General features: G+C 43.9%; 1 protein-coding gene across 1 annotated transcript; it reads left to right on the top strand.

Annotated features, from left to right (window-relative positions):
* The first annotated feature begins 12,554 nt into the window (after positions 1-12,554).
* Positions 12,555-14,033, top strand: MSC (musculin). Its single transcript, XM_007947335.1, has 2 exons — positions 12,555-13,100; positions 13,947-14,033. The coding sequence occupies exons 1-2, from the start codon at positions 12,555-12,557 to the stop codon at positions 14,031-14,033; spliced, it is 633 nt and encodes a 210-aa protein (XP_007945526.1).
* The last annotated feature ends 4,691 nt before the right edge of the window (positions 14,034-18,724 follow it).

Genomic DNA, 18,724 nt, shown 5'->3' on the forward strand with positions numbered 1-18,724 from the left:
TATAATCCATACTGAAGACTGTAGTCTTTGATGTTCATCAAGAAGTACTTCAAGTCATAACTTCCAGCAAGTAGGTTAGGAGCTCTGGTAGCATGGTGCCTAAGGCACTTGACTGCTAACCAGAAGTCTGGCGGTTCAAACCCACCAGCCACTCCTCGGAAGGAAGGTTGGGCATTCCTACTTCCATAGTGATACTGCCTCGGAAACCCAAAGAGGGGTCGCTATGAGTCGGGGCCGACTCGAGGGCAAATAACAACAACAAAGGGCAAAGTTATGACAACTTCTTAGCCACAGCCACCCCCCTTGAGGGAGCAAGTAGTTGGACCTGTGGGCTCAGGACAATGGTCACAGAGGACATCAAGCTCAATTGGCATAGCATACTTCACAAAAACATTGTTCTAATCCTCCTTTGGTAAGAAGCAACTGGGGTCTTAAAAGCTTGCAAGCAGCCATCTAGATGCAACAATGGGTCTCTCCTCACCCATAACAAAGAAGAATGAAGAAAGCCAAAGACACATGGAAACAAGTAGTCCAAAGGATTAGTGGACCATGCACACCTCAGCCTATATGACCATGAGACAGAAGAACTAGATGGTGCCTGGCTATCACTGTTAACCATTCAGAAGGGATCAGTGCAAGAGATCCTGGACAGAATGGGAGAACAATGGAACTGTGTGCCCTGGTGAATACGTATAACTGTTCACTGTGCTGCTGTCTCTTGTTTTTTACTCTTATTGGATAGATATTAGATATCAGTAGCGAAAATACAAGCCTTAAAGCCTGTCAAATTGAAGTAGTCCGTGCACCTGCAACCCGCTGTCCACCACTGTAGCAGTTCTGGACAGCTGTCAGTGTTCCCACTCTCCCCCACATAACTGAGAATATCAAGTCACATGCAGGCTGTATCTGCCTATTTTAAAAGAGGAAACAATGTGACAATGAATAAGTAAAACTTGGTAGTCTCTTTTCCTCTAATAGGAAATTCTGAGCTCTTCAAAGTAAATTGGTAAAATATTTTTTAAAATGTTACCTGGTATGTATTTGATGTAGAGGTGGAAGATTTTAAGAGGAGAATTCCCCCAAAATCTCAGTATCTCAAAGTAGCATCTGAATGTCTCTGGATGATAAGCAAAGAAGTGTAGAGGAGAAAGTATGAACTCATAGCGATTCTCTAGCATGTCCTGTTGGAAGTCAGAGTTAAAAAAAAAAAAAATGTACTTCACATTCCTTGGTTTGTTAGGCATCTATTTTTCATTTCACTTTTTGTGTGTATGATGTCCTTGATGGTGTCCCACAGATGTCTGAGGCTCTTTTCACTTTTTTCATTCACTTTTCTTTCTGTTCCTCATACTGGTAGTCTCTGACCTATAATCAAATTTGCTAATTTTTTCTTCTGTCTGCACAAATCTTCTGTTGAAACCCTCTACTGAATTTTTCATTTCAGTTATTTTCTCTTTTAACTACAGAATTTCTATTTATTACATTTCACCATTTCTTTCTTTTTATTGGGATTCTTTGTTGTTGTTGTTGTTATGTGCCGTCGAGTCGGCCCCGACTCATAGCGACCCCTCCTTGGGTTTCCGAGGCAGTATCACTACGGAAGTAGGAATGCCCAACCTTCCTTCCAAGGAGTGGCTGGTGGGTTTGAACCGCCAGCCTTCTGGTTAGCAGTCAAGTGCTTTAGCCACTATGCTACCAGAGGATTCTTTACTTGGTAATATATTATTGTTACATGTTCTTTTAGTTCCTTAGACATGGTTTCCTTTAGTTTTTGAACAAATATGAAATAACTGATTTAAAATTTTTGTCTAGTAAGTCCAATGTCTGGCTTCTTCTGTGATAGTTTCTTATTAATTGCTTTTATCCCTTCATGGACAAGCAATGCTTTTTGTTTTGTTTTGCATTTATAACTTTTTTCCTTATATGAAACTACACTTTAAATATTATAATGTGGAAACTTTGGAAATAAAACCCCTCCTCCCTGAGTTTGTTGTTTTAATTGTTGTCGATGTTTGTTTAGCAACTTTTTAAAATTAATACTATAAGGTGTGCATTTTTTTTTTTTTGCATGTGTGGCCACTGAAGATTCTACTTGGTTACTTTAATGGTCAGCTAATGATTGGACAGAGATTTCCTATAACAAATTGCCCAGTCCTCAGAAGGAAGATCAAGCAATCAGCTTCCATGGAGATACTGCTTCAGAAATCCAATGGGGATCGCTATGAGTCAGAATCAACTCGATGTCAGTGAGTGTGCTTTTTTTTTTTTTTAATCTTTGTGGACACAGATCATCAGATCTTTTTTCCCACAGAACTGCTAGATAGCTTCAAACACTAACCACTCAGCCGCTCATCATTTAACCATCAGCCACCAGAACTCATCCTTGGTAATTCTCCAGGTAGCCTGAATTTTGAAAACTAATTTATATTTATGTATGCATGTATGAGTGCATGCATGCATTCAAGTGTTTTGGTCTTAAGCAATTTTACATAGAAAAGACACCAATTGAAAATTATGAGAAATATATAGATTCTTCCACTTTGTATGCTCTGTCAATGGCACCCCTTTCCAGATTTGCACAACATTGTGGTCCTGCAGCTTTGCAAATCCTTCCCTCTCCACTTGCCCCTAAAAAGAAACAGTATGACTTCATTTTGCCTCCCTCCTGCATACTCTGGGTCCCTAACTGTGGCTGCTGCATCTAAATCTCCAAGAGTGTCTCTCCTGAATTCCGTGATCCTAAATTACCTCTTTACCTCAATAAAACCTAGTGGGCCCATAAATGACTCATTCATGAAAGTTCTTGCTATCAAAGATGTAAAAAGGCAATCTTATTATTAAGATTAAACTATTGCTGAGTAAAATAGAGATCCAGTCCAGTCACCCTCCTCACATAGAGACAGTGTTGTCCCCTTATCTGCAAAAGATCTCAGATATTTTGGATGTTTCTGGCTTGGCAGGAAGCTTCAGCCCCACCCATTATGTTTCTGTCCTGCTCCTGGTCCACAGAGATGTTTTTCCTGCCTTTGAACATAGATATGTCTTTTTAGTTTTCTGTTTGCATTTAGTTCTCATTGATGCGTGTTTGGAACAGAGGGAAAGCTTCAAAATGTGATCTTACCATACTATCTCCAAAAGAAGTCCCCACCCATTATTTCTTAAAACCCCTCCCTTGCCTTCAGCCACAGGACTCCATCTTGGTTTTCCTCTCACCTCTCTGATAACTTCCTTTCTTTGCTGAATCCTCTTCACACCTAGCAAATGTGTGGACCATTAAGGACTCCACACTTAGCCCTTTTCCCTCCTTACTGTATGCTAAAGCTTTAATCTGGGGATTTGTTATCACCTGAAATTCCTGAAAGTTCAGTTTTTTTTTTTTTTCATTAGGAAGAAAAAAAAAAGGTTACAAATAGTAGTTAAAGCTAGATTGCATGTTTTCTAAGAAGAAAAGAGAATGTTGCTGGGGTGTTTGTAATAAATGTTATTCTTCAGTTACTTGGAACATATCTTGAGGTTGGGGCAAACACAGTGTGTGATAAGTGGATAGACATATAATCTACTATAGAAACAGGAAAAAATCTTTAAAATCCATTCAGCTAATTAGGAAGATAATTAGATTCCTTTAAGTGCTGCAGGGGCAGGGCACATAGGAATAAACTGAGTTGGTTAAATGAAGGGCAACTAATGACTTGAGTGCAAGTCTCCCATTAATTACGGATACAGACTGGATTGTGCTCAAGTGTTTGTGAATCTTTTCAATCATCAGATATTTAGGTGGTGTCTTTCATGAGCCAACCACTGTGCTAGACACTGGGGATATTCAGATGAATAAGACACAGTCTCTGTCTTCATTTAGCTTACAGTTTAGTTTTTTTCTTTTTTCTTCTTATTTATTTTAATTCTGCTCCTCCTTTCTTAAAGAGATTGCTTAAATTTGGCACTTGAATGAAGGAAGAAGAATGACATGATGAAACAAGGCATGAGGATACCTTATTTAATTGTTTCCAACATCTACCAGGAGTTCTCCTTTGAGACTGAAACCTAAGGAGGAATATAGTTGGGTGTTTTCTTCTGCAAGCTAACTAGCTCTTTGTCTTTGCTAATTGGGCAAAGCAGCATAAATGAGCTAAATAGAAAACAAAAAAACAAAAAAAAAAAAATCAAGAAAAAGTGGGCACATTTGCCAAAACACCTCCCTGTTTATTTCTTAGTGTTCATTTTAGAACTGGAGATCAGAGGAGTTAAGGACACATGTTCATATGTAAATAAGCTAGCTCCCTCATTTACAAAAGAGATGGTTAACTACTGGTTGACAAAAAGTACAGAATCCCTGTCTTCTGACACCATAGTATCTATTACATGAGAGCTTCCTTCTGGCGCCAGGAGGCATTTAGTCTTTCCTTGCTGTTCTATAGGATAAGGAGAGTATGAGGGGGTATGTGTTGGGGGAGACTGCAAAAATGAGAGTGCTTCTGGGAAAAGCCCACTGTTGGGAGAGAGGATGAAAGAGAATGAGTGAGTCCTTAGGAGAGAGGATGAGGAGGATAATGTAATAACTGACCTCTGTACAATGCTAGACAGTTTCCAAGGAGCCTGCATGCAGGTGGCCTCATCTGATCCTCACCACCATCTGGGAGGTGGGCTGAAATTATCTTTGTTTTATACACTTTAAAAGAAGCTCCAAAGAGGATGAGCAAGTGGCCCAAGACCACCCAACTGCCAAATGCAGAGGTCTTCTAATATCTACAGCAAAGGGGCTCTTTCCAGTATACTCTACAATATGAGGAATGGCATTTCTGTCCTAGGTTGCTAACTCTACAGTTTAATCCAACAAGAACTGATTTGGAACCATACACTGGAGACCAGAGCTATGTCTCAGAATTTCAAAGAATAGTTCAGTAAGGAAGTATTTTCATATGGCCAAAGTGTTGCCAATTAAATCAATTCAATAGTAATTAAAAAGGAAAAGTACTCCAAGACAGAACTTACTTAGCTTCTGCCTACAAGTGAAAGGGTGCCCTGGGAGATTTTGAAAAATAACAACCTTTGAGAGTCAAAGATCTACCCTAAACTAGCTAGCCCTTCAGGATTCTCCATCATCACTGAGGACCACAGATTCTGCAAATAGAATCCTATGGAGCCTTTCACCACAAAGCATTTTCCAGCCATGAGAACTGGGTTTCCTTACAGGCTAATGGAGTTCTGTTTTCAAAGTCATTTACAGGAGACACACAGCTTTCCACTTGGAATTTGGGGGTTCCCCAGACAGTTATGTTTATGTCTCATTATTCAAAACCAAACCCACTGCCATGGAGTTGATTCTGACTCATAGTGACCCTATAGGACAGAGTATAACTGCCCCATAGGGTTTCCAAGGCTGTAAATTTTTAAGTAGAATGTCTCATCTTTCTCCCACAAAGCAGCTGATGAGTTCAAACCGCTGACCTTTCCGTGAGCAGCCAAATGACTTAATCACTGCATCACCACCAGTGCTCCTTAGGTCTCAGCATTAGCTCCCTAGAATCCAGAGATAATGCCTTAAAAAAAAAAAAAGAAAGAAAGAAAGAAATCATTCCCTGAAGCTGCTTACTGTTTTAGTTGTCAAAACTTAATCAATGAGGTTTTTTTTTTTTCCTTTCATTTTTTCCCCTTCTCTCTATGAAAGAGAAAATCAAGTTTCTATTGAGCATTTTCTCTTTCCCTCTCCCCATCCCATCAATTTCATTTTAAAACTAGCTTTTCCCCCTGCAGCCTCAGGGACCTGATGTGTCCAAGCACTGTGCTCTTTATACACTGAGGCTTCACAAGGTTCTGAGGGGGACAAAAGTCTTATCACAATTCTTGTGTAAATAAATGAGCAGCAGACAGCAGTTCCTGGTGTAGATGACAGAGGATGTCTCTTTGAGCTTTCTATTGTTCAGAAGGTACCTGACAGCATGGGAGAGAGGGGTCCTCTTCCATCTCTGGTAGTGCACTTTGGGAAGCTCCAGGCAGCCATGGAGAGAGGCTGCCCTGGCTTACAGAAGGCTTTGTGTGGATGAGGGAAGAAGCTAAAGCTCTGGGTCTAACCAGGCCCCAATGTGATCCACACACCACATGATTCACCCACCACAACCAAGGACCCTCCATCTCCACAGCCTGGGCGTCCTAGTCTGTTCTTCAGGCACTCAGTTGCTGCTTGGAAAAGCCAGAGAACTGGGCACTGGAGCCGGGGCAGATTGTGTGAAGGTAGTCCATCCAACCTAGAAAACTGAGCCCAATTTTCCCCGGGACTAAGGTTCCTGTGACAAAAGGCTGTGGTAATGCCACCCAGAAGTATTTCTCACAGCGTTCTGGGATGTGAAAGATTTCATATGATGAGGTACACATGGTGGTGAGGTGCAGTGGAAATAACCAGGAGACAGGACAAGGGGATGTGACATAATGTGCTGTAGTTGTTGTTGTGTATCATGAACTTGATTCCAACTCATAGCGGCCCTTCAAGACAGAGTAGAACTGTTCCAAAGCATCACCTAGGCTGTAATCTTTTTGGGGAGGAGCTCTGGTGGTATAGTGGATAAATATTTGAATGCTAACCAGAAGGTCAGCAGTTCAAACCCGCCAGTTGCTCCATGGAAGGAAGATGGGGCAATCTACTTCCTTAAAGATTTACAGCCTTGAAAACCCAATGATTCTTACTATGAGTCAGAATCAACTCAATAGCAGTGAATTTGGGTTTTTTTTTTTTTTTTTTTTTTTTTTCCTCCTTTGGTTTAATCTTTATGGGAGGAAGTCACCAGGTATTTTCCTCTCAATCAAATCTCCAAACTTGTGTAGCTGAGCATTTTTCCCAAATTATTATAATTTTCCCCTTTAGAATGCATGCTACCAGTGGGTGTGAGAGGAACTCTGGTAGCATAGTGCTTAAGGGATTTGACTGCTAACCAGAAGGATGGTGGTTCAAACCCACCAGCCACTCCTCAGAGGGAAGATGAAGCAATCTACTTCCATAGTAATACTGCCTCAGAAACCCAAGGAGGGGTTTCTATGAGTCAGATCCGACTCAACAGCAATGAGTTTTTCTCTTTTTTTTTTTTTTTTTTTTTTTTGAGTAGGGGGTGAGAAGGAAGACTGAGCAATCTACTTCCATAAAGATTTACCACCTCAGAAACCCAGAGGGGGTTGCTATGAGTTGAAATCCACTTGATGGCAATGAGTTTTTTTTTTTTAAGTGGGGATGAGGTGGAGGTGGGGACCCAGTCTCACCAGTACCTATCACAGGAAAAAGTAGGTGCTCAATTCATGAATTGTCCAATACAACTATAATAGGAACCATATATGCAATTCTAAATTTTTAATAGTCACATTAAAAAGGTAAGATACACAAGTGAAAGTAATTTAATAATATACTGCATTTAACTAAGTCTCCACAAGCAAGCTATATATATTTTACAGTCATAATACAAGTGCTCAATACCTTCACTTGACTTATGGCTTCCATATTGGCCAGCACTGATCTAGACTTGTTTTTCAGATATGGGCAATGCCTCCAACCAACAGGACAGCACAGGACATCTGGACACACTGGGGAGAGATATCACCAGGAAAGGCATGTGGGGAGGGCTTCATCCATTTAAATGCCTTTCTAACAACTGGTTTTAAATACCTACTTAGCACATGTTTGAAGACAGACAAGTTCCTACTCCTAATATCCTAGGCCCACCTACCTCCAGCCATCCTGCTCCAATAGTGGAGAGTAGGGGGAGGTGGCAATGAATCACCTTCTGTTCTATGATCTATAATTATTAACTACTTCATTCTCTCCACCCCCCTTCTTTTTTTTAACCAAAATCTGCTTTTCTTTTGTTTAATTTTGATACATTAAGCACATTTTCTATGTTACCCCTGAGGAAGTGGGGAGGTGTGGTGAGGGTACTTTCACATATATCCTCATTTTCATTTAATCCTTTCAGCAACTCTAATTTAGGCGTTTTATTCCCAGTTGTTAAATAGGGGAAGTGAGTCTTGGAGTCTTTTAACTTTATGGTGACAGAAGTTGGAGGAAGAAAAGAAAGTTTCTGATGCAGTCCCCATCCCTAATATGGACCCATGGAAAATGTTGGGCAATTGCACTGTGCACCTCAGACAAGAGTCTGCAGCCAAACAAATGAAACATTCTGATGCCATCTAAAATAAAGAACAAGCTCTGGAATCCAAAACCTGGGCTAGCCCCAGGACCTGGCTCTCCCTAGCTGTAAAACAGTAAACCAAACCAAAACCAAATTCACTGCTGTGGAGTCGGACCCAACTTATAGCGACCCCTCCTTGCGTTTCTGAGCCCGTGTCACTACGGAAGTAGATTGCCCAACCTTTCTTCCGAGGAGTGGCTGGTAGGTTTGAACTGCCACCTTTCTGGTTAGCTGTCAAATGCCTTAGGCACTACGCCACCAGAGCTGTAAGACATTGGGCAAGGCAATTCATGTTGTTGTTGTTGTTATTTGCCATCGAGTCGGACCCAACCAACAGAAGTAGATTGTCTCATCTTCCTTCCAAGGAGCGGCTGGTAGGCAGTTCATAGTAATTAAAAAACAGAACAAAACATTTGTCAAGTCAATTCTGACTCATAGCAATCTTACATGACAGGGTAAACTGTCTCATAGGATTTCCAAGGTGGTAATCTTTATGGAAGCAGATTGTCACATCTTTCTCCTGCTGAGCTGAAGGTGGGTTCTAGCTGCTTAACAGCCAAGCATTTAACCACTGCACCATCAGGGCTCCTCAGTAAATAATACTACTAACTAGCATGTGGGAGCTCTGGTAGCGTAGTGCCTAAGGCACTTGACTGCTAACCCAGAAGGCTGGCAGTTCAAACCCACCAGCCACTCCTCAGAAGGAAGGTTGAGCAATCTATTTCCATAGTGATACTGCCTCGGCAGCCTAAGGAGGGGTCACTATGAGTCGGATTTGACTTGACGGCACATAACAACAACAGCATGTATTGATCTTCCCCCATGTTGCAGACTCTGACCCAGGCAATTACTCATATACTTCCTCTTCCTCACAACAAAGTAGATGGTTCATCTTATAGATTAGGAAACTGATGCTCAGAAAATAAAGTTGTCAAAGATCAGTCAGCCAGTAAACAGGAGAGCTACCATAAGAAAATATTCTTAAATGTATTAATGTGTGTTTTATAATGTAACTTTACCCCCCACACACACTGTTATATATGTCTTTTGAAATTGTCAGGACCATCCATGTACACTATAACCAAATAAACCAAACTCACTGCTGTCAAGTCTGTTCCAACTCATAGTGACCCCTCCTTGGGTTTCCAAGGCGGTATCTCTGTGGAAGTAGATTGCCCATAAGCAATTATATATACCTGTTACAAATCCAAAAGGCTGTAAAGCATGGGCAGATAGGTTTTGTTTTGAAAATGCTTTTGTGAATTCAAAAATAAAGGCTTTATTACCTATGAGTTGAATCAACTTGATGGCAGTGAGTTTGGATTATTGTTGTTGTTTGTTTGTTGTTTGTTTTTTATCGCCTATGAGCTAAACACGTAAACAAGGGAGATGCAGTCCTTAGAAAAATCAACCATGGCAGATCAGAAGGGCAGCATTTGCACAGGGAGAAATGTTGGGAGGCAGGAATACATAGGCAAGAAGGACACAGGGAAAGGGTAACCACAGGGAGGAAGTGGGTGGGAGATGTTAAACTGCAGGGAATGTAACCAGTATCATAAAACAAAATTGTGTATGAACTGTTGAATGTAAAACGAATCCACCTGGTAAAATTTCACCCAAATCACAATTTAAAAAAAAAAAAAATTAAGACTTTATTATTCTTTTGCTATGTGGTGATTGTCAAAACAAAAGTACTGGACTTTCAAAGAGAGTCAAACTTGCACTGTCCAAGAATAAGGAACAGAAAAAGCATTTTGAAAAGTTGGGCTGACAAATACCAGCTATCCTTACAAATATGTTAAAACAAACTGCAATTATATACTAATATGAAATAGATAGGAAGATGCATTAACTAATCTCCATTAGGAGTCAGTAACTTGATTTTAAAAATGAGCAAAAGAATGACAATATGACTGGAACATAGTAAGAAAAGGAAAGTGAAAGAAAGATGAACGAAGAAACAGAAAAGGGAAAATGAAGAAACTATCTGTTCTTCTTGAAAGAAAACAGTGGAAAGAAGGGTGGCAGGGACGCTGGGAGAGAGAGAAAAAAGAGAAAGAAAAGTCAAGTGCTGTGAAAAATAAGCTGGAATTGTTGGGACGAAGCAGTTCCTCCAAGAAAAAGAAACTGATCATGACCCGCTTAGCTCTGAAGCTGGGTACAGTTTTTGCGACTGTTTAGAGAAATCTAGCGCTCTCCCCACCATTAATCTTTTCTAAAGAAAGGCTTTGTTCTGCACCTGTATAAACAATCCAGATTTAAAAAACGTATACGCTGCCCCTAATGTGTGAGACCACGTATTTATACTGATAGCTTCAAGTCATCAATAGACGATGCAAAAAGCTAGCCTGAGATCTCCCTGTTACATCTTTCTGCTCCCCCTTCTCTCTCTTTCTCTCTCTCTCTCTCTCTCTCTCTCTCTCTCTCTCTCTCTCTCTCTCTCCCCTCCCTCGCCGTGAAAGGCGAGTCTTGACTCAAGTTCAAGCTCATGCGCTCCCAGGATGATTTCCACGCTCCGTCAAATACTCCGTGCATTTTCCCAGCCCAGAGAGAACTGAGAAGCAGCTATCTTTTTACTCAACTAGTCCCAGAAGGAGCATCTCATCGCCATCCCCCAATGACAAAATGTGCAGGGAGAAAACAAATGGGGGCGAGCGGGAGGGGCTATGTGAAAGATCCCACGAGGAAGGCATGGCCTGGGAGAAGAAGATGGAATGATGCCTGCCTGAGTGATGAAGTCAGCCATGACCAGCCACCTGTTGCCGCACTTCAGGCACCAAGCCGGGCTCATTTGTTCTGCTGCAAGAGCTGGCGGAGGGAGAATGACCTAGCGGCGTCTGCCGCTGGGTTCGTATGTATAGGGAAGGTCTCCTTTCACCTGGCTCAGCTGGGGATTCTGTGGCCTATTAGACGAACACCTGAGACGGGGCTGTGAAGACTCAGTTTCCCCGTTGTAACACGGACGAGTTATAACCCCAAACTCATAGGGGTTTAATTGTTCAGTGGACTGCTCACATGGTACCAAGACAGTGCCTGGCGATCAGTGTCCACCTCCAAAGAGAAGAACTCATCTCGTAACCAAGTATTGCAATGGCCTTCGAATTAGGAAACGATGAGACCGCAGTTTTCTTTCCTTTGGGGCTTTTATTTTGGGCTAGGAATGGGGCGCAATAATTCTGGGTGCTGCTTCATCGACTTTTACTTTGGCTGGACGATTGAGTTTATTTAACATTCTGCATCCAGAAGCATGGTCTTCAATACATAATCTCAAATAGAACGTAGTCCCTACACCGTATCAACGCCTTAGAGTGGGATCTTCTATCCCATGCCTAATGGTTAAAAAAATTAATAATAATAATATAAAGCAAGTGTGCAACTCTCAAGGTAGTGGACAATGCCATATACAACATCCAGTTGAGCGCAGCGACTGAAATACTACTGGCCAAGGTTTCCAATCACGAATTCTGAGTCCTTACTCGATGACTAACCTGGTGATTTGGAGCCCCTTTCTTAACATCTCCGTGGCTCAGCTTCAAGTTCTGTAAAGTGGAGTTAACACCAAAGTAAAATATGTCTTTGGAGGAGGAAACAAACTAATGCAGATTAAAACGCTGATTTTTTTTTTTTTTTTTAAGCAGGACCAGAACTACAGGTGACTGTTGTGAATTGTCGAATGTTGTTTGCTTGTTTTGTTTTTTTTAATTTTTTCTTGGATAGGCAGTGAGTGATGAATTTACTAATTGAACCCTGCTGAAAAGACCAAAGGAATCAGAGGTCGAGATCCTGGGATCTTTAAGTGCCAGGCAAATCTTCATCATCAGTAAGATTAGCTGAAGGTGTAAGTGAGGTGAGTAGGAAAAAGTCCCCCTCCCCGATCCTTCCCCGACCCCCACCCCCCGCAAATTCCGCTCAGACAACCCGAGGGTGCGTCGTACCGGGTTCCCAAATCGCGGCTCTGCAGAGCCGTCCCCTTCCCCGGCCCCCACCAACGGCTCCTCGGCACTCAGAAAAAGCGGTCCCCACCCTGTCCACGCCCCCGCCCCACCTCTTGCTACCCCCCCCCCCGCAACCCCTCTTCTTTCCCTGGATGGTTAGTTCCAAGGAGTACAAATAAGTAGTTCTGTCAAAAGGCGCAATACACTGTGGCGCGCGCGTAGAGACTGTCCAGAGCGCCGCTTCTGGGCCGCTTTCTCCAGGGTCAGCGGCTGAGCGCTCGCGCTCTCAGCGTCCGCTTCGCTCTTGCAGCCCTGCTCCTGCTGGGCCAGGTCTGGTGTCCTCCCCAGAGTTCTCCCTGGCTCCCTGCCTCTGCAAGGGAGCAGAAGGCGGAGACGGGGAGACTGGCCTGGGGGAGGAAGACAAGCGCGCTTGGGCGCAGGAAACGAGGCGATGTCCACAGGCTCCGTGAGCGACCCAGAGGAGATGGAGCTGCGGGGACTGCAGCGGGGGTACCCAGTCCCCGCCTCCACGAGGCCTCCCCTCCACAGTGCCGAGCGCAGCTACGCCTCGCCTAGTGACAACTCTTCAGCAGAGGAGGAGGACCCCGACCGCGAGGAGGAGCGCTGCGGGCTGGGCGCTGCCGGTGGCCCTGGAGGCTGCAAGAGGAAGCGGCCCCGTGTGGCTGGGGGCGGCGGCGCAGGCGGCGGCGGGAGCGGTGGCCAGGGCAGCAGCGGGAAGAAGTCCCTCCCGCCCAAGGGCTCGGCGGCCGAATGCAAGCAGTCTCAGCGGAACGCAGCCAACGCCCGCGAACGCGCTCGGATGCGCGTGCTGAGCAAAGCCTTCTCCAGGCTCAAGACCAGCCTCCCCTGGGTGCCCCCCGACACCAAGCTCTCGAAGCTGGACACGCTCCGGCTGGCGTCCAGTTACATCGCACACCTGCGTCAGCTGTTGCAGGAGGACCGTTATGAGAATGGTTACGTTCACCCAGTGAACCTGGTAAGGACGCTGCGCGCTAGGCCGGGAGCTCTTGGGTAGTAGACAGAGTCGGGCCCTCGGGGAGGAACCGGAAAAGGGGGTTTGGGGACAGATAGTGCTGAGGCCAGTTTTAGTTTCTCCCAAATCAAGGGAGAAGCCAGCCATTTTCCCAAAGAATCATCATCTATCTGCGTTTGCATCATTGTTCATTGTACATGGTGCTTCACCCAGTCGCAGGCATTGGCTAATTTAACACTTCCGGAGAAGTCTTGGGTTCAACTGAGTCGGGTTGCAGACTGAATCCAAACTACCCTCACTCAACTTTTCCCGCTAAGACTCTGACAGGCTTGATTGAGCAAGACTTTCTTTCTGGAGGTAGGAGGAAAGGCTGAGCTCTATAAAGGAACCCTTGAACATTTTTAATTCCTTTGGGACAGCAAAGGTTTTCCAAACGCTATTTGTCTGGAAAGCCCCTCTCCGACCTGCCAAGTCTCCAAGCTTGGGAAAGATCTTACGCGAGCCTATCCAAGCCCCAGTTACTATTTGGGGCGGAAGGCTGCTGGTGTGTATGGGAAAGGGTGGAAGCGGGGGAATGCAAACAACAAAATGCCAAACTCTTGCACGTTTCAACGAACCACCTTGAGGGCAAAGTCCTGGAGGAAGCGTGGTGGGCACCTCACATTTTGCATAATCAACGTCCAGTAAAATTAAGATTTTAGTTGAGAGAGAAATACGCCAAGTTCCCAGAAGGCTGATTAAAATCTGAGTTATTTAAAGTCAAGGATATCTCGAGGTTTACTTACTAGGGCGGTTTCGATTTGAGATGGTAGTTTCTCCTCTCATATCTGATGTTTTTTAAATTTACAGACATGGCCATTCGTGGTCTCAGGACGACCTGACTCCGACACCAAGGAAGTTTCCGCAGCCAACAGACTATGTGGAACCACCGCTTAGATCCGACTGGAATCCATTGGATGGGAGTATTCTTTAAACTCGTGCGTTTGAGGGCTACTGAGAGAAGAGAACGCGCGAAAACCCCAGAGGACGGAAAGAAGTTCCTTTGGATTAATCGAGTCCCACTGGATTCTACCTGAATCCCCCTTTCCCCCGGACTCTGAACACTTGAGGTGGCGGGTGCGGGTATTCCATGTGGGGCGGTCCTGGGGCGTGGAAGGTACAGCCGGCTGGTCGGCCGCGTGGCCGATTGTCATTGCAGCGCGCCCACCGCCGCCGTGGCCGCGGGTCTGAGCAATCACACTTCACCTCTCCGGAAAGGGCCTCTCCGTCAGGAGAGCGCGTACCCGGACCCCAACCTCGGGTTTTAGCGGTACAGACGAAACCCCGCACTGCCGTCTGAGACCAGCCCAAAGATTTAGCTGTTGGTTTCCAAGCTGAGCCAGATACATAGTATGTGATGGCGCAACTCTGCACCGGACAGACCTTTCACTTTAGTCGACCGTTAGAGTGTGATTTCGATCAGTTTAAAGACGGAAACCCTGACTTGAGACGAACAATGGGCACGCTTTTAAATTTCAGAGACAGGAGAGTGGAAAGACTGGGCCAGGTTGTATCCTACCGGCAGCTCCCTCCCAGCGATTGGGACAGTGCCTGCCCCGCACCTGGCGGGTGGAGACACGCTTTCTGCATCAAGGAGCCTGACACTGCCGGGGCTGAGTTGTAGCGCCCAGCGAGGTGCGCTCCTGGTCCTCGGCCCCGCGGAGATCGGCTCCCACAACCCTCAACTCGGGCCTCCTCTTACCCAGGCTTCGGTCTAGCCCTCTCGGCTGGAATCTAGCCACTCCTCTTCCCACTATAGCCCCCTCCAGGCTCTGGTCTCCTCCCCAGGCTTGGGCCCTCCCTCTACTCCTCCACTCTGGCTCCACGGGTTCTCCCAAACCCCGCAGATTTAGGATTTTCCTGATCACGTTTATCCTTCCAATCTTTAAACGCCCTCCCCCAACACCGCCCCCAAGCGCAAGCCTCCGGGCGCCCTTCTTACCCGCGCGGAGGAGCTCTTCCGGTGGGCGGCTGGGGCTGCTTGATACCACGTGACCCTTCTCTAAGGGAACGCGCCCTAGCCCCGAGCCTGCTCTACCATAGTAATTAGCAAATGTAAATAAATTTATTTTTTTATGAGTAAAAAAATGCATTGTGAAATCTTTCCGCCCCTGAGAGCCTCAGAATGTGGTCTTTGCTGCCCCTTATCGAGAAGGTTTGTCACTTTAAAGGTGTGATTCTCTGTTCTGGAAGGGCTTGGGTCATTGTCAAGCGGATGAGTATTTTCTGCGTGCGAATGGTGGTGATCACTTTTAGATCACTGCATATCCAAGTTTAACTTCTAATCTCTCTGATCTTCACTCTCTCCAGCCAAGGTTTCCTTGAAAGCAAGGACTGGGGACTCATTATGCTCTAAGAGTCTTCGGCGCCAGGGCCAAGTTGAGAGGCACATACTCCTTGGTGTAATATAGCTGCAAAAATCTGTCTCTTTCTGTCTCTCCCTCCCTCCCTCTCTCTCTTTCTCTCTCCCTTTCTCTCTCCCTCTCTCTCTTCCTCCCCCCCCCCTCATGCAGACACACATACACACATAAACACACAGAAAATTTTCTTCAGCCTAAAGCACGCTCCATTCCAATGGATATAATGGCAAGCACTTCACGAACCCCGCATAAAGCCAACCCACTAGAGTCCACAGACCTCGGTCTTAACTAGAAGAATGAAAACATGAAAGACTCCAGTTTGTGTTTTAGAAGAGCTTTTCGTATTTCAAACATGTTATATAGCGTTTTAAACGTACAGCATAAAAAAGTACGAATAATAAAACTAACGAACTGTCCGATTTGGGATTCTATCTGTATTTTATAAAAGTGGAAAGCATTGTTCTTGACCAGAGTGAAAAAAAAAAAAAAAACCCTGATTTTTAGGTAGGAGATGAAAGGCAGATGGAGGAGCACAACGTCTTGTTTGAACCAAACCAACCCAAAACTCCAGAGAATTGCTTTCTGAACCCGGATTCTTGGGCTTTGGTTACAGCCCTGAGGAGAGGTCCAGTCTTCAGCGGCCTGACAGTCACTTGGGCTGGGGTTTACATTAGTCTATTTCTGGGGCACCGGAGGCTTTCCGGTAAGAGGGAGCAGGGCGGGTAAGTACAGGAAATTCTAGTCTGCTCAAAGACAGGTCACCTGTAAATTCTGGGTGGTGGGCTTTGGGGGTGGACTAGGGTGTCTGCAGAAGGTCAGATCTGATCAAAAGTCATTTCCAAAGCTTCCAGCAAGAAAGTGCCTTTTCAAGAAGAGGCGGCTGGCTGCACAGTAGTTGCTTAAGGACAACCTGAACGTCTTAGAAACCCAGCACGAAACTGAAGCCCTGCCACCAACTATCATCCTGTGCAAGTTCCTTAATGTTAACTCCTTTAAGCTTCAGGGTGCTCATCTGGGATAAAGATAAGATACATTAATCAACTCTCTTAATTATAAAGAGCTCTGGTGGTGTAGTGGATAAAGCATTTGACTGCTAACAAAAAGGTCAGTGGTTCAAACCCACCAGCTGCTCTGTGGAAGGAAGATGGTGTGATGTGTTTCCATAATGATTTACAGCCTCAGAAACACAATGGGGGTCGCTATGAGTCAGAATTGACTCAGTGGCAGTGGGTTTTTTTTTTTTTTTTTCCCCTCCAAGTTCATAGCGAGAGACACACTAAAATACTGGCTGGCTACTAAAGGAAATACAGAGAGGAGGGAATGGTCTTCGGCAAAAGGGAGACACGTTCAACAGATCCATTTTAGGAATCTAGTCTTTAAGTTTTGGTCCAGTTCTTAGATGCCTGCATCACAACTATAAAAGAGAAATGTCCTACAAGACCTGAAAAATAGAATAGCTATATGTGGTGAAAACAGAGAACACATACTTGAATAAACAAGGAAATATTTGGGCAAGTATTCATAAATAAGAGATATTTTTAAACATTTATTTCCATACTTATATTCTTCCAGGTAATTTCAAGGATGGACTCACCAATCTCTTGTTTCTGTCCCCTTGTTCATTAAAGTGACAATAATCACTACTCACATAATGTTGCATTTTGCCCTCTAAATTCATTTTCCTGCCATTTTTTAATCCAATAATTTATAAAGAAGGAAAAAGCTTTCTCAGGAATTTTTTTGCTCCATAATTGCTGTGAAAAGTCCAATGCCATGAAGGTCCAGAAAGGAGAAAAAAAAAAAAAAAAGAAAGAGTGAGTCAATTTCTCAGCCCTGAAGAAGCTATGTAAATTGCTCAGCTTCTAGGAAAAGCTTGCAGCTGGGAGAGGTTTCAAGCATCACACGTTTTGTTGTTGTTGTTTTTATTTGACTGCTAACCAGAAGGTTGGAGGTTCAAACCCACCAGCCACTCCTCTGAAGGAAGACTGAGCAATTTACTTCTGTAAAGATTTACCACCTCAGAAACCCAAGGGGGTCGCTATGAATCAGAATCGACTGGATGGCAGTGGGTTTTTTTTTTTTTTTTTTTTTTAATATATGTAAGTGTTAGAAAGTTATCCTAAAGCATTCCTTTCCTTTTTCCTTCCTGCTCTCCCCGCCCCCCTCCTTATAATTTTCTTTCAGGGATTTCGGATGGAGAAATTGGGAATTAGGACTGGAAACTGGGAAGTTAAGAGAAAAAGAGAAGTACTTATGCCCTTAGGGTTTCTTCAATTAATTACACTCTTGTGAGAGCAAACATGAGAAAAAGGTCATTTCTTGTTTAAATAAGTGAACTTCTTATAAGAAATTTAATGTAAAACGCACTGGATAAACAAACAAAATGAGTAAATTGAAGAACACTCTTCAAGGGGCTTTTTGAGGACCAAATCATTATTATTAGTGACACTGACTCAACCAAAGAGAACAAAAATCCCCTTTCACAGGTCCTTCCTGATATGAATACAGTAAATGAACTGCTTTCAACCATTGTAATCTTGAAACATTTTGGTGGTTCTTGGTTGAGGATGTTGATTCTGTGCATGTTCTTTTGCACTTAGCTTCAAGGTACAACTCAACTCTCATCTACTGGCTTCTTCCACAGTGCCAATGACCTTGCAATTTAAAAAAAAAGAGATTTTCACTGGCTTTTTTTTACTAATAAATGCTTCATAAGTTAATCAAGAAGAAGATAGTTTCCCTATAAAAAGAACTAAAGGGAATGCATTTATTTGAATAGGTAAACAACGCAACACAACCACTGCCATGGAGTCGGATCCGACTCATAGTAACCCCTAGTTGGGTTTTTGACGCTGTATCACTGCGGAAGTAGATTGCCCAACCTTCCTTCCCAGGAGTGGCTGGGGGGTCTGAACCACCAGCCTCTGGTTAGCAGTCAAATGCCTTAGGCACTATGCCACTGAAGCTCTTATTTGAATAGGTAGTAGTTTGTTTAATATTTTTGAAAAAATATGAAACAATAACTCAAATATGGGTCCCATATAATTTCAGTCATGTTTGGAAAGGCAAAATGGGAAAATTCATAATTGACTTCTCAGTGCCATATATCAAACTGCTGCAAAAATCCACTAGGCCAAAGTGGGGATGCTGGTGGACTCCCTCAGCAAGTGAGAGCTTCTTGAATCTCCTTTCAGAGGGAACATCTATATAGCCAGCATAGCCTGGATG

This window comes from Orycteropus afer, unplaced genomic scaffold (genome assembly GCF_000298275.1).
Source record: "Orycteropus afer afer isolate SDZICR_OR568_19922 unplaced genomic scaffold, OryAfe1.0 scaffold00181, whole genome shotgun sequence".
Taxonomy (NCBI): Eukaryota; Metazoa; Chordata; class Mammalia; order Tubulidentata; family Orycteropodidae; genus Orycteropus; species Orycteropus afer.

Coding starts and splice junctions, on each gene's coding strand:
- MSC (XM_007947335.1), top strand. CDS start 12,555: ATGTCCACAGGCTCCGTGAGCGACCCAGAGGAGATGGAGCTGCGGGGA. Junction 13,101..13,946: donor ACGTTCACCCAGTGAACCTG/GTAAGGACGCTG, acceptor TTAAATTTACAG/ACATGGCCATTCGTGGTCTC.